Below are 14544 nucleotides of genomic sequence, written 5' to 3'. Positions count from 1 at the left end.
CCTTGGCTTTACCCTGTTGGACTCCTCGTCTCACAGCTGCTGCAGGTCTGTGCGTGAACTCGTTCTTGAAATCATCATCAGAAACGGTTCCACTCTCAGCTTCATCAGACTGGAGACCAATAAAGAGAACAATTAAGTGCAGTACTTCATGCTGGTCCTGGTTAATGAAGCTGCATGCTATTAAACCATTAAGACAGTGAGTACACCATTACACACAACGCATACAGAGAAGGTGTTTAAATAAATCAGCTATGTTGAATACATCGAACCCCATGGGGCATACATTACTGAAGAACGAATGAAGAATTTCTCACTGTATTAAGTGCAGCTGTTCGTTTCCTGTTCACAACAAGTGGGGAGTCCACATCACTGCAGATCTTTGACTAAGGGAGACAAAAAAAATTAGATTACACACACAGACACAGACACACACAAACACACACACACACACACACACCTACACACACACACACACACACACACACACACACACACACACACACACACACACACACACACACACACACACACACACACACACACACACACACACACACACACACACACACACACAGTGTGTCAACTTCATTTATGTCTGCTTTTTGATTTATGGCAATGGAATGTTTAATATATTTCAAAATGCTGCTTCACCTCTTGCAAGCTGGTTTCCATGGCAACCTCACATACCTTGGAAATGATTGACAGTGACAGCTTGAGTGCTACGAATCAGATATCTGATTCAGTTGTGTTGGCTCCTGTTTTATTTTTCTTCTAATCAGAAGGCTTGTTTCCAGTTGACTATCCAAGTATTAATCTCTTCTTATATTTTACTAAATATGTAACTTGTGCGACACAGCAACCCAATTAAAAACCCAACTGATCATCGATTGATCAGATTTGGACAACTCCCAAAAGGTTATGCTAAAACATTTGGAGCTCCCCTTACTTTGTTTTCTAACCATAGACCCTTCTGGCGTCCCTGAGCTCCCTTGTCTTGTAGGTTCTTCTGAGTCGCTGCCGTAGGCTTCCTCCAGCTGTGGACGTCCCAGACTCCAGCTCATACAACTACTGCTATCTGTCTCACCACTATCATTTCTCCATCTCTTTTCATCTCTTCTATCGCTCTTGCCAACCCCAACTTGGTCGAGGCAGATGGCTGTCTAACATAAGTCTGGTTCTGCTCGAGGTTTCTGCCTGCTGCTGTAACTTGCTAAAAGCTTCCAAGTTCTCAATCAATCAGTCAATCACTCTTTATTTGTATAGCGCCAAATCACAACAAACGTTATCTCAAGACGCTTTTACAAACATAGGAGGTCTAGACCACTCTATGTCAAATTATATCTAATCTATCAGAATATATATATCTAAAAAAAAAAATTGTTCATAAAAAAAAAGGAAATGTTCATCAAAGACGACAGATTGGCCATAATCCTCCTGTCAGCCACCACCTCCACAGGGTCCAGGACTGAAATATCCCTTTAAGATGAGATAAGACTGAGCGTCTTGAGATAACGTTTGTTATGATTTTGCACTATACAAATAAGGATTGATTGATTGATTGATTGATTGATTGATTGATTGATTGATTGATTGATTGATTGATTGATTGATTGATTGATTGATTGATTGATTGATTGATTACTGACAGGCTGCAGTGCAGGCCATAAACTCTGCCTCCTCCATGTTAACAGATTAGATATGGATAAAATGTTTAATCAAAGTACACGTCAAATACATTTTTCATAAAAGATGCGGCTCATACAGCACTGTGTTTAGTGGATTAGCAGCATGATTAGCGATGCTGCAGCCCTTTTGAGAACAGGCCTCACTCACCACTTCAGGCGACGACAATGGGTTCACTTTGCTCTGATGCCTTCTCTTTTGAACCATGACATCATCCTCACTGTCACTGCTGCAGTTCACTAAGAAATCAAAGACAGGAAATCAAACAGATGTAATAAATATAATGTGAAAAGAAATTTTAAGTTGAAGTTTCCCGTAAGATAAACCAACCTGGAAGTGGAGGAGAGTCCGCCACACTGATAGATTCTGAGACTTTCCCTGCCCCAGTGGGACCCTCCAGTCTGCTCTGCTTGAACCTGAAGAGCAAAGACGGACTGCGTGGCCTGGTGTAACTGGGTGCAAGCTTCCGCCTTGCTCCAGGGGATGTGATGGGAGACGGGAGTTCACCACCTTTTGACATTAAAGGCAGCGCCAGAGGAGAGGATGTTTCTCTCTTTCCCTGTTCTGACAGCGTGTGTAGTGAAGATAACTTGGATCCACTGGACTGTGGAGGTATTATTTGTCTAAGAGAGCTGTTATACGGAGTGGAGGAGTTAGACAAGGCTTTCTTTTTGGGCTGTGGAGATGTACTTTGGACATCCTCTTCTACCTCTTCCTCAGATTCCTCAAAGGAATAGCCGAGGTCGAAGTTGACGGAGAAGTAGTCATGAGATCCGTCAGATGACTCAGGATTTTGTTTTGCCTCTGCAGAGCTGCGAGTGTCTGATATCAGCCCGGCATGCGGAGTATGAGTTATGTGCTTTGTGCGTGCTAAGTCAGCTGTGTGCGCTGGGTGTGTGCTGCTACATGGGTTTGCTGGCGTGTGATTATGTAAAGCGTCAGACATCTTAATCATGCCGTCAGTGATGTTTGTAGCTTTAGGGGATTTCCTGGGTGAGACACCTGGAGTGGAGATGTCTGGGATGGTCATCTGCAGGAAGGCTTCATCGTCTCCAAACAGGTCCATGCTCTGGTCTATCTGAGGGTCACCGTGATCCCAACAACTTTCTTTTCATCCTCTTCATCTCTTATTTCCTTTTCATCCTCAGCTTCTTCATCCTCCATCTCAAAGTCACTGATTTTTTCTTCATCCACCTTCATATTGCCATCTTTTTTGTCATGATCAATATTCAGCTCTTCCTCCTCAAAAACCTCATCCCAGCTGGGACTTCCTGTTGCTATTCTGATTCTCTCCTCCTGCTTCCTAAGGGGCCAATCACAATACCTTTTATTGTCCGCCATACTCACTGGATGCTCGTCTTTGTCCACCCTCTGGGGGACTTCGTCAGCATCACTCATCATCACGTCATTGTTGTCATCATCATCATCATCATCATCATCGTCAACGTCCAGGGTAAAGCTGACCTTGAATGACTGCTGAGGCCACTGAGGAGAGGGAGGAGGTAACGGAGCAGACATGTTGAACTCAAAATCTTCATCCAAAGACGGAGGAGACCGGGACAGGAGGTCAGCCACGTTGGCGAGGATGATCTTCAGACTTGCATCTCTCGCTTGAGTGAGTTTCGCAGAAGAGAGAGGAGTCGACGAAGCCCATTTAGGGAGGTAGAACATGGTCTGAAGCTCAACATCTTCATCAGTGTTTGTAATCAGCTGTGAAAGTTTTTCTAAGTTTACGGGTTCATCAGCTATGTTTTCTGATTTAATGCCATCTTTGTTCACAATGTAACAGCCATCTATGTCTGCTCCTGGGCAGTCTTTGTTTGAGGGGAAAGAGGGGAGGTGAGGGGAGTTAGCCTCACTTCCTGGTTCACCTGTGATGTCATCACAAGGTGCCTCTGCATCTGGTTGAACAGGGGTTGCTTCTTTCCTCACGACAAACTCAGAAATTAAGCCTTTTCTTTGTGTTTCTCCTCTCTCTTCTTCCTCATCAATCCATTCCAGATCAGAAACAGTTGAGTGTGATGGTTTGTGTCTGTTGGTGGAAGATTTGGCGCACATCTTTGTGCTCTTTTGTTTCTTCTGTTTCTTCTTCACAGCGCCAACAGCCTCTTCTTTTTGGAGGTAAGGAAGGAGCTCCTGTTCGTATCGACATTCCCCCTAAAAACACAAACGCAGGAGAGTTGTGTAAGAAAAAGTCTCAAAGGTGGGCACCTGTTCTTTTTGACTTTCTGATGGGCTGATTTGTGATAAACATTATTATTATTGTATTGTATGTACTTATTTTTCTTTAAAGTATAATCTTTGTATTTTTTATTATTATCCTAATTACTATTTATGAAATGATTTTGATATATTAAATTAACTTTTTATTATTATTATTTATTGTACAATTATTATCATTATTATTTTGTATGTATTTATTTACTTATTTTTAATTTTGTATTATCTTTTATTTATTTATGTTCACTGTCAGACTATGGACTAGGTGTTTTTAAAAGTATTTTTTTTGCCTCAGAGTCCAATGGCTGCATTGTTTTGTGATGTGTTGGCTGAGTCTAATACAATTGTAAAAAAGATAGAGTCTCCATGCAGGATCACGCTCACACGGTAATACAAGCAGGAAGTGTCCCCTGAAGAGATGTCACATTTTCTGATGTAACAATTCCCATTTAGTTTTTTTTCTTCTAAAACATCAACACACACACACACACACACACACACACACACACACACACACACACACACACACACACACACACACACACACACACACACACACACACACACACACACACACACACACACACACACACACACCACACACAGAGTAATCATCTAGCACCTGTTGTCTGTGCCAACCATGTGACCTGGAAGTGATTCTTCTTGAGTGGTATCCTGCTTGGATCAACGGGGCGCCATCAAACCCGCATCCAGCAGGAGGAAGATGCTCAGTGAGCAGAAAAAAAGAAGGGGAGAAGCCTGATGTGCAACTAGGGTGAAGAAAGGTGATAAGTGTGTGGCTTGGGAGAGAAAAACACTGGATTGGCCAGAAAGAGGCACATCATTTTGTGACTGTATCAAATAAGGTTCATATTTGGCAGAGGAGAAATGATTTCATCGGGAAACGAATGGCCCTGAGCGTTGTTAAAAATGGGAAAAGTGCTCAGATGAGGGAATTTGTCACGACTCACAAAATGGACTTTGGCACACAGAAGCTCATAGATTTGGTATCACCATAACATCACAATTACTAGATGATCTCAGCAGGCTGCCATAATCAAACTTTTTCACCCCATACAAAAGAAGAGCTGTAAAACTGATGTTTTCTTTTTCTTTGACATGCAGTCATGCCCTACTTTCAACCAGTCTTGTTTAAGTCAAAACACAAAGAGGAGCCATTATGCCCACTTTTCCTTTTGATGACTACCCGTTGCTCCAGGATATATCTCAAAGTTATGATTGAAATCACTGTTACACTTTAACTTGAGTAAATCCTGCTCAAATTTAACTTTCTACTTGTACAAGTTTGCATACCAAGGTCAGAAGAGGCTCTTTTTGCCATCCCTGTAAAAGTTCAAAACATGCAAAGCTTCTTCTAGACCTGCTTTAAACTGATGTGTATGACTTATTAATTGTCTTCCCGCTTGGTTTCTGGGAAAAGGTTGCTATATTTTGAGCAGAAAAAATACCAACGCTCCACTGAGTTTTCTTCTCAATAATGCATCTCAAGACTGCTTCACCTGCCAAAATATCACTATTGCACTTTAATATTAAATAGCCTAGAGCTTAGCATGCTAACGTGTGCCGATAAACACACTGATGGCAGCACTGATGAGAGATTCATGGTTCAACAAAGTGGTTACAATTCAACCTAAAAACTAAACAAAGTCAACTTCTGGAGTAAGTCAGCAAGAAAAACCAAGCAAGATTCATCCTCTGGGAACCAAGAACATCTACAAAATATAAAGACAATGACCTCGAAGAGTTGCTGAAATGTTTCAGTCAGACTGTGCTGACAAAAGTGTATCCTTCGGTTGAGGTAGATGGCTATCTAACATGAGTCTGGTTTTGCTCAAGGTTTCTGCCTGTTAAAAGGATTGTTTTTCTTGCCACTGTAACTAGCTTAAAAAAATACAGAGACACCAACATCGAAGAGTTGCTGAAAATTTCCAATCAAGCTTTGTTGACAGTAGTGTATCCTTCGGTCTAGGCGGATGGCTGTCTAACATGAGTCTGGTTCTGCTCGAGGTTTCTGCCTGTTAAAAGGACGTTTTTCCTTGCCACTGTAACTAGCTATGAATATATAAAGACAACAACATCGAAGAGTTCCTAAAATGTGTCAGCAAGACTGCGCTGACTGAAGTGTATCTTTCAATTGAGGCAGATGGCTGTCTAACATAAGTCTGGTCCTGCCAGAAGTTTCTGTCTGTTAAAAGGAAGTTTGTCCTTGCTGCTGTAACTAGCTAAATACTGCAACTAGCTAAATACTGCGAGGTGCAATGCTCACGGTGGATTAAAGTGAGATAAGATTGAGTCCTGTCAGTAAGAGAGGACTGGATCCTGTCTTGATGTTGATGTTTATTCAAACTGCTGATGATTCTGCAGCTGGACTGGCGTCATGAGGTGGGTGTGTATTGATGTGTCAATGCAGGAAGAGTGTTTTCGTTTTCTAAATATGCCGCCTGACCTAAAAGAACTAAAACTATGTCTGTTTTTGATCAGCAGGTTTGTACTTTGAAACCTGGTTCCAGGAGGAGGAGGAGTGTGTCATCAGCCATTTTATTGTTCGACTGCCTATCATGCCTAATGGGTACACTATTGTGTTTCTGAAAGGTCAATTTGGCAGCACACTAATTTACAGCAGCTTAAAGAATGTTCAACATGTGGCAGATGGATATACCGGTAAATGACAGTTATGAGACTAATGCCTGTCAACAGAAGAAGACACAATGGCAGTAAGCTATTATACAAGCTGTACAATATATGATCATTATACAATATTGACACCTATGTACTTCTGTCGGCTTCCTCAATTTCAAACTTCCTGCTCCATATTAGCATTTGAATTTAACTTAACTTGTCTCAAAGATAATGTCAATGACTGAAACAAATGAAAGAACCTGAATCTTAGCATTTACCTTCTCACACCTTGAACAACACAACTTAATTTGTTAAAGCAACAGACAAACCTGGAGGCAAACACAGATCAGCCTGCTGATGTCACACCCAACCTTAGAGCTGTAATTAACACTTCAATGCTCAGCACTTTTAAAATGGGACTGCATACTTTTGACAGGCGCGGCTTATACGGAAAAAAATATCTGCAACATGATCTGAATAAAATATAAAAGTATTTCACTGCTGAAAATCAAGCTTAAACTAAAGCTTAGCATAAACTAAACTTCTTTAACTTCTATTTTATTTCACAAGAGGGAAACAAAGTCATGCTGTGAGTAGAAACTGTAGTTGAATTATTTACAACTCCATTATTCATCATACAGGTCAGCTCTGAAACCAATTGATCCAATAGTGCTCATATTATGATCAGTAAGTTAAAACAAGAGAGAAGGTCTGTCACTCTGCTATAAATAATGTCAAAACACTGGATATATTTATATATTTATATTTATATTTATTCTTAATTCTAATAATAATTATTCAAAATAATGATTTGATATATTTTTAAGAGGAAAGGGGAAAAACAAAATTATTAAGTTGAATAAATTGTTGACTTTTTTATTGTAAATTACATTTTATAAATCTATATTTATCAAAAATTACTACATAAATAATCAAGATAAGCTTAGATGAAGATGCCAAATTTATGTTATGTTTCTTTAATATTTAGTGTCTTTATAAATGGTATTTACATTTTATATGCAAATATCATACCATAACATGTAAAACATACAAATATATATATATATATATATATATATATATATATATATATATATATATATATATATATATATATATATATATATTTTTTTTTTTTTTTTAATTATTATCTATTTATTTATTTATTTGTAAGTAAAAGTCTGGTGTGGTAAAACTCTAACAACAGGACATTATTGAAGGTTTTAAAACAGGCGTAACTTCGAAGTGTCACAAATGTTTATTTATTAATCAAAATATATGAGGTACAGTTTTGACAAATAAAAAAGAATGTTTTTTTCTCAGCCAATCATAATTGAAAACACCTAATGTTGCTTTTAATTAATCTATTTAATATTTATTATTTATTTATTTTATGTACTATTTTTAAATAAAGCCATTTTTAATTATTTCTATTATCATTTCCTTTTTTAATTTATTTTTTTTCCAATATATTTTTTTTTTTACATTTTCTGGTTTTGGGCTTATCATTTGTGTAAATTATAGATCAAATCCAAAAGTCTACATACATGCATTTATCTATTATATTATTACTAAAATTATCACAAAGAAAATCAAAGACACAATTTAAAAAAATAAAAGTTGGAATGATAGTTTAAAAGATTGCAGATGAAAAATGTGGTATGCATTCACAGTAGGAATGAAAGTAAAATGAGATTTAACAACATGTTGAAACGAGAATAACTTGGATTGATCTCTACACCTTTAAAGCAGTATTTTGGGGGATGGCGGTTTCAGCAGGCTCAGACTATAAGGTAAAAGATGTTTTCATTCTGTTATGTTGCTTAAGGACCTATTGTTGATATACTAGTCCTTTGCACACTCTTATGACTCAATGCAACACAGCCTTTGTTAATGTCATTACTCACAGCTGTGCTTTTTCACCAGTGTGACACATACACCTTTCATATCAAGAAAATTGGTCTTAATGAACGACAGAAATACTTGGTCATTAATCGGTTGAAACACCCAGTAAAGCTGCTTTAACACTCAAGGAGCTTTCCTGTTGATCAGACTAAAGTTTCTGCAGTGTTTTGTTCTTTATGCGTGCAAGGGTATGCATGATCTCATCAGAGGTCTTTGTTGCATTGTTTGATTTATGTTTCTCGTTGTAACTGTTTAACTGTTGAGCTTTATTTCTATGAATCAGAGCACCTTTCATTTCGTCATGAAAGCAAAGAAAAATGTACGGCAGGTCTTTACATGGTCAGTTCCTACCACTGATGTAACTGCACCACAGTTTGCATTGGGAAATATCGTGACCCCAAATTTGAGGAAAATAAAGCATTGTTTTTTTTCTTTTTTAAGCATAATCCATCTTATACAAATCCACAAAACTCCTGTATCCTCCAGACACAGCTTTACTCATAGCTGTCCACTTTGCACAAAGAGTACGTTGGCAAAACGTCCTTAAAAAATGTCCTGATGAAATTGGAACAAGGGCTTTAAGGTATTTGAGGATTTAGCCACACTGCTCACTGAGGGAATGCTTTATCCCTCTCTTCCCTCAAAGATACATTTTAGTATCTCGCTTCGAGTGAGTTTTGACGGTATTTCTTGACTTTTCTTTATGAAAAATAATGAATTAGACTTGATTCCCACAGGATTAACCTCAACCTCTGGCACACAATTAATTAATGATCAGATTAAGGCTTTAGATCTAGAGATGCGGCGGACTGAAATAGACCTGATGACGTGGCAAGAGAGGGAGAGAGGTAAAGAGACAGAGAGAGAACGCTGGAGGGTCAGAGGGTTCCGGTTGGTTCATACCGAGCAATGAAGGGAGCAGCAAAGTGAAAACTCCTCTCTGTTGATTATCTCATTTCACAACAATCATCATACAAGTTGGATCCTCAAAAACAAGCACAAAGAATTCTTTATCCGAATCAATCAGGCCGTGTGACTTTGCTTCCAAACATGCAACAGCTTTGGGTAAAAATTCCTCGAGTTTCTTCTCACTGGTGGATGTTAATCGATTGACAGCACCAACTGGCCTAATTCAAGTACTGCTGTTCTTCAAATACTGCAACTTGTATTGACTGACAAAAAGTTGCAACACGACACAAACAGCCAGTCACTTGCTTACAAGATGAACTTCAATTCAATTTCTATGGCCTAGATATGATAAAGCAAGGGAAAGATAGTCTGAACTTATCTTAGTTAAAAGGATACTTTTAATGTCAGCCTGTTATAATAGAGCAACAACAATGTCGAGCCTGAACATGTCCAACAATAAGGAGCGCTGGAACTTGTCAACTCTTAGTATGGAGGGTTGTAAACGGCTTCTTTCCAAAATAAAAGCACTGCAATACATTTTTGGACCTTGTGTTCGAGATACTGGCACAGATGTTCACTACAAGCTTGCCTTCAATATATGCTTATAATCAGGAAAACAAGTATAATCCATTTTTAGAGTTTAAACCTGTAAATAGTAACATTTAAGTTTTATTGTGTTATCATCTTTTGCATCTGTTTTTTAATCTCCTGCTCTCCGATCCTCAGCTCACTTCACCATACATGTAGGTCGTGCAGGCATGACCTACTTCTAGCTTCCTGGTTTTATGTAACAGTTCGGAGAAGTGTTACATAATCACAGGAGGGGAGGCCTCTGTCTGCCTGCCTGCTCGCTCTGTCTCCTCATCATAAAGAGAACAAGGCAGCACAAAAGAAAACACAGCATGGTTTTGAACTCACCTAGACAAAAGATTGACTCAAATGAGATTAATGGCTTGAAGAGTGCAAGGCTCATAGGGGGAGGGGAAGGGGGAGGGGGAGCGTATACACGGTTGGTTTGATTTATTAGAAAAATAAAGTTTGGTTTTTCTTTTTTTTATGGCTTAATGTTTTTCTTTTTGGCTCTCTCCTCTGATGTTTCTGGAGCAAAGGGTCAGAAGGTCTCACTGCAAATTCAGGGCAAGGGAGTAAGCCGTGGCTAACGTCATTCCTCCCAGAGAGAGGATAAGTGCAGGATATACAGGAGCAGAGGGTGAGGCTGCTTGTGTGTTAATGGGAACATGTTTATTTCCACCAGGTGACCTCTGTATGTGAGCTTCAAGACATAAAATTCATTACTGACAAAAGGAGCAAGGTGTTTTTTATCATCGTAAGAACAGCTCTTTTCTGGAAATGTTCAAGTACTTATAAAAGAATCACCTCTTTTCATAGAGGTTATACATTCTGTCTCATATTTTCCCTCATCTCAGACACTAAAAACGGATTTAATGTGTTGGAATGTTTAAGCTATGGATTAGTTTCCTCATAATGCAGCACTCAAAACAATGGAAAAAAAAAAGGCGTGACAGGTCAAGTGATTTTTTTATGCCTATTTTGACACAGATCCAGATTAAATATCGAAAACACTGACCTTAATTAAAGAAAAACAATTTCAAGGACATGCAGTTTGGTGGAAGCGCTATGATGTGACCAACGTACTGACTCGTCACAAGACAAGTGACATGACTAGTGTAGTGTATATGTCATTGGTCTAAACCAGGGGTGTCCAAACTTTTTTCAAAGAGGGCCACATATGATGTTGTCAGAATACCTCAGGGCCTCCTACTGAGACTTTGGAATCCTAAAAGTTATATATGAAATATCTATTTAATAACAATTATTTTAAATGTTTTCTCAATAAAACAGTGACTAGGAATGTAAAGATTAGCATTAGTTATCTTCTTCTGGGGGAAAATGTTTTCATTAGGGTCGGGCAATGTGGGGAAAAATATTGTCTCATTAGTTTCCTATGGCAGGATCACAATCTGGATTTCATCACACTTCTTTTTCATGTTGTTTTTAAGACTTTTCTGACCATCAGACAACATTTTATAACAAAATAATTATTTTCCTGAGTTCTGAACATTTTTTAATTCACCAAATTTAGCCTTTTCTGCACAATTTCATAATTTTGATCTTGTCTTGTGTCCTCTGAACTTTTAGTGTTCATCATTCTCACATCATGATAAAAACATTAATTTGAAAACCTGTCAGCTTTAAGAGTTCTTGTGTTTCTTCTTTTATTGCCATCTTGAAGAATTCCCAGAGCTTTGGCTTTAGACAAGTAGTCCATATGAAGCTTTTTGAGATGTTTCTGGATTGACTTTAGTTTTGTTTGTGCGCTTCAAAGAAACTGCAAATGTACAGATGATTCAGAAGGTGATTAAGTTATGTGCTTTAAGCAACACAATTTAAGATGGAAGCTTGGGGCCATAAATAAATGGACCTCGGGCCGCAATTGGCCCCCGGGCCGTACTTTGGACATGCCTGGTCTAAACCATCATCACACATGCATCATTTGATTACATCTTTAGGGTGTTTTTCTGTTACTTTATACTTAACTGCAGTACTGATACTAAAATTGTACTGGAAATCTAGTGAACAAATTTAATATCTGTGGTTTGTTGTGGCTTTCTAGATTTCGATTTTCATTCAAAATATGATAATTTCATGAAATGATGTATAAAGACTCGAGACGAAACAAGGCGAGACACGACGAGACACACAACAAGACATGATATGATAAGATATGATACGACATGACACATGAAATGTCATATGATAGGATACGAGGCAACAAGACATATGTCATAATCAAGCGGCAACCTCCGGTCTAAAAATATGAGTCAATGCGGAAGTGTTAAAAGCTGCAGTTCATCGAGGATCCGCTTGAGTCTGGCTCCGGAAGTACCAGAAGTCACATACACATGAATGGGGAAAAGACGATCTTTGCAGCATTAATAAACATGTTTACAGCCTGGTACAAAAGATGAGTGTAGTCTGAATAGCTAATTTCTCGATGTCCTCTCACTGTGAGGGGGGTGAATTTTTTTCTAATTCGGCAATTTCGAAGATATTGAGATTACTAGTCTTCCAATGAGAGGCACAGCTGCCTGTGGGAACACTGCAGCTGTTGGCTAGGAGGCTCAAAGCCCGCCTCTTTACGTCACACTGGCTTGACAGAAGCAATATGGCTGCCGCAGCCGATTGGTCTCAAAACAGCTCTTCAGAAACAGATGGGTGATGTCACGGATACTACGTCCATATTTTATACAGTCTATGGTCATAATATGATAATACAAAACGATGCGACACGATACGACATGATGCGACGCAAAAAGACAAATGTCATAATATGATATGATACTATACGATACAACAGGATACAACACGATACAATACGACAGGATACGACGCAACAAGACATATGTCATAATTTGATATGATATAATACAAAAAGATACTTGATACGATAAGACACGATACAACCCAACAAGACGTGATAGGTCATAATATGGTATGATACAATACGACACTACACGATACGAGGCAACAAGACACAATTTGTCATAATATGATACAATATGATACGATGCAACATGATACAATACAACACGTTACGATACGAAACAGTTCATATAATATTATATGATATTGTACGATAAGATATGATGCGATGGGTTTGCTTGTTTGTTTTTTGTTTGTTCTTGTTTTTATTTCTAATTTTCTTTTGCCTACCTATGTTTGTCATTCCTGCCATGGTGATCCTACAGAGAGAAAATGTATTTCCTGTTTGCCAGTTTCTTTTGGTCTCTGCTTCCTTATCCTTCATCTGACATCGGCAATGGGACATGATCCCTCTCTCCTGTGCTTTTCTTTTTGTTGTTTGTGTAAACTTTGTTTTTTCGGATTTCTCTTTTTTAATATATAAAAAATTATAATAAAGAATTGATCACAAAAAAAAAAGATACGATGCGACACGATACGACACAAGACATATTATGATACAATATTATACTGTACTATACCATATGATGTAACAGATACAATACGACACATTACAATACTACACAATATGACATACTATGACACACTACGACATGTTGTGATACAATATTATACTGTACGATACTATACACTCGGTTGTTCCAGCAGGGAAATCGGTCTTGGACCACAGTGCTGCACACATTTAGCTGACCCCATACAAGTATCAATAAATAAAAATAATTAAAGCAAAAAGCAAAAAGTTCTGTAGAAATGGAGATAACTATATCAGCAGCAACCCTAATAATGGTTAAACAGTAGGAAGTTAAATACTGCCATGATGCTAGCTAATTATGTTTATGTTTTGATACTACTACATTTAGAAAGATTGTTGTACTCCACAAATATTATCAATGTTAGACTAATTTGTAACAAAGTTTTTGTATGACCAATTTGAGTAATTTTATTTTAGTCAATGTGATATTTTACTGTAAATCAGATAAGACTCGCATGCAACTGTGCATGCTGAATGGCCTGAAAAGAGACTACAAAGAAAGGTTACTGATTTATGAGAGAGCACACCTTGCCAGAGAGACAATAACAAGCACATTATGATTCTGCAATTTCATGGGTGGTGCCACTACATTGTTCAGGGTTCAGGGTTGTGTTGTTTTGTTTTTTACTGTGGACTGTTGTTTACTTCTTGTTTTCTTCACATTTCTGCATGATTAAATGAAATCCTCTTTTGTTCTCAGGATATTTCATGACCCGAATTCATTCGAGGAGACTTTAGTTAGCTGCCATCTCGGAAAGTAATCCATTTTTGTTTTTACAGGTGGGCTTACTCTCTCCTTTCCAAATATGGTCAAGACTCAAGCTGAAGAAAAAAACAAAAGTAATAAGAGCCAAATTGTTGATTCAGCCAATAGTCAGTTTGCCATAATCTCTGACCCAGTTTCAAGGATTTGAATGAATTCAGGGTTCTTATCGATGGCTCAATCTTGTGACAAAGCAGATGGTGAGACAAGAAGGCCTGGAACGTTCCTATGAGGGATATTTGGAGGTGATAAGATGTGTGAAGGGAGGAAGTGGTGCATATAATCAAGGTCAAGAGTGTTGTGGCTAAATCAAGTGTGTGATGTAGCTTACTGAATCAGAGTTAACGATGCAATACGGTTTGTGAAACAGATTTTCCAGCAGCATGAC

General features: G+C 38.2%; 1 protein-coding gene across 1 annotated transcript in view; it reads right to left on the bottom strand.

The window, feature by feature from the left end:
• The window catches only part of fancm (FA complementation group M), a 55966-nt gene that overhangs the window by 5701 nt on the left and 35721 nt on the right, over positions 1-14544 (bottom strand). Inside the window, 5 exon segments of the mRNA XM_034674488.1 lie at positions 2-109; positions 315-383; positions 1834-1922; positions 2014-2787; positions 2790-3840. Coding sequence (XP_034530379.1) covers positions 2-109; positions 315-383; positions 1834-1922; positions 2014-2787; positions 2790-3840 — 2091 coding nt within the window.

The sequence above is a fragment of the Notolabrus celidotus genome, chromosome 22 (assembly GCF_009762535.1).
Source record: "Notolabrus celidotus isolate fNotCel1 chromosome 22, fNotCel1.pri, whole genome shotgun sequence".
In the NCBI taxonomy this organism is placed as follows: Eukaryota; Metazoa; Chordata; class Actinopteri; order Labriformes; family Labridae; genus Notolabrus; species Notolabrus celidotus.
This window is presented reverse-complemented; position numbering and strand designations above follow the sequence as displayed.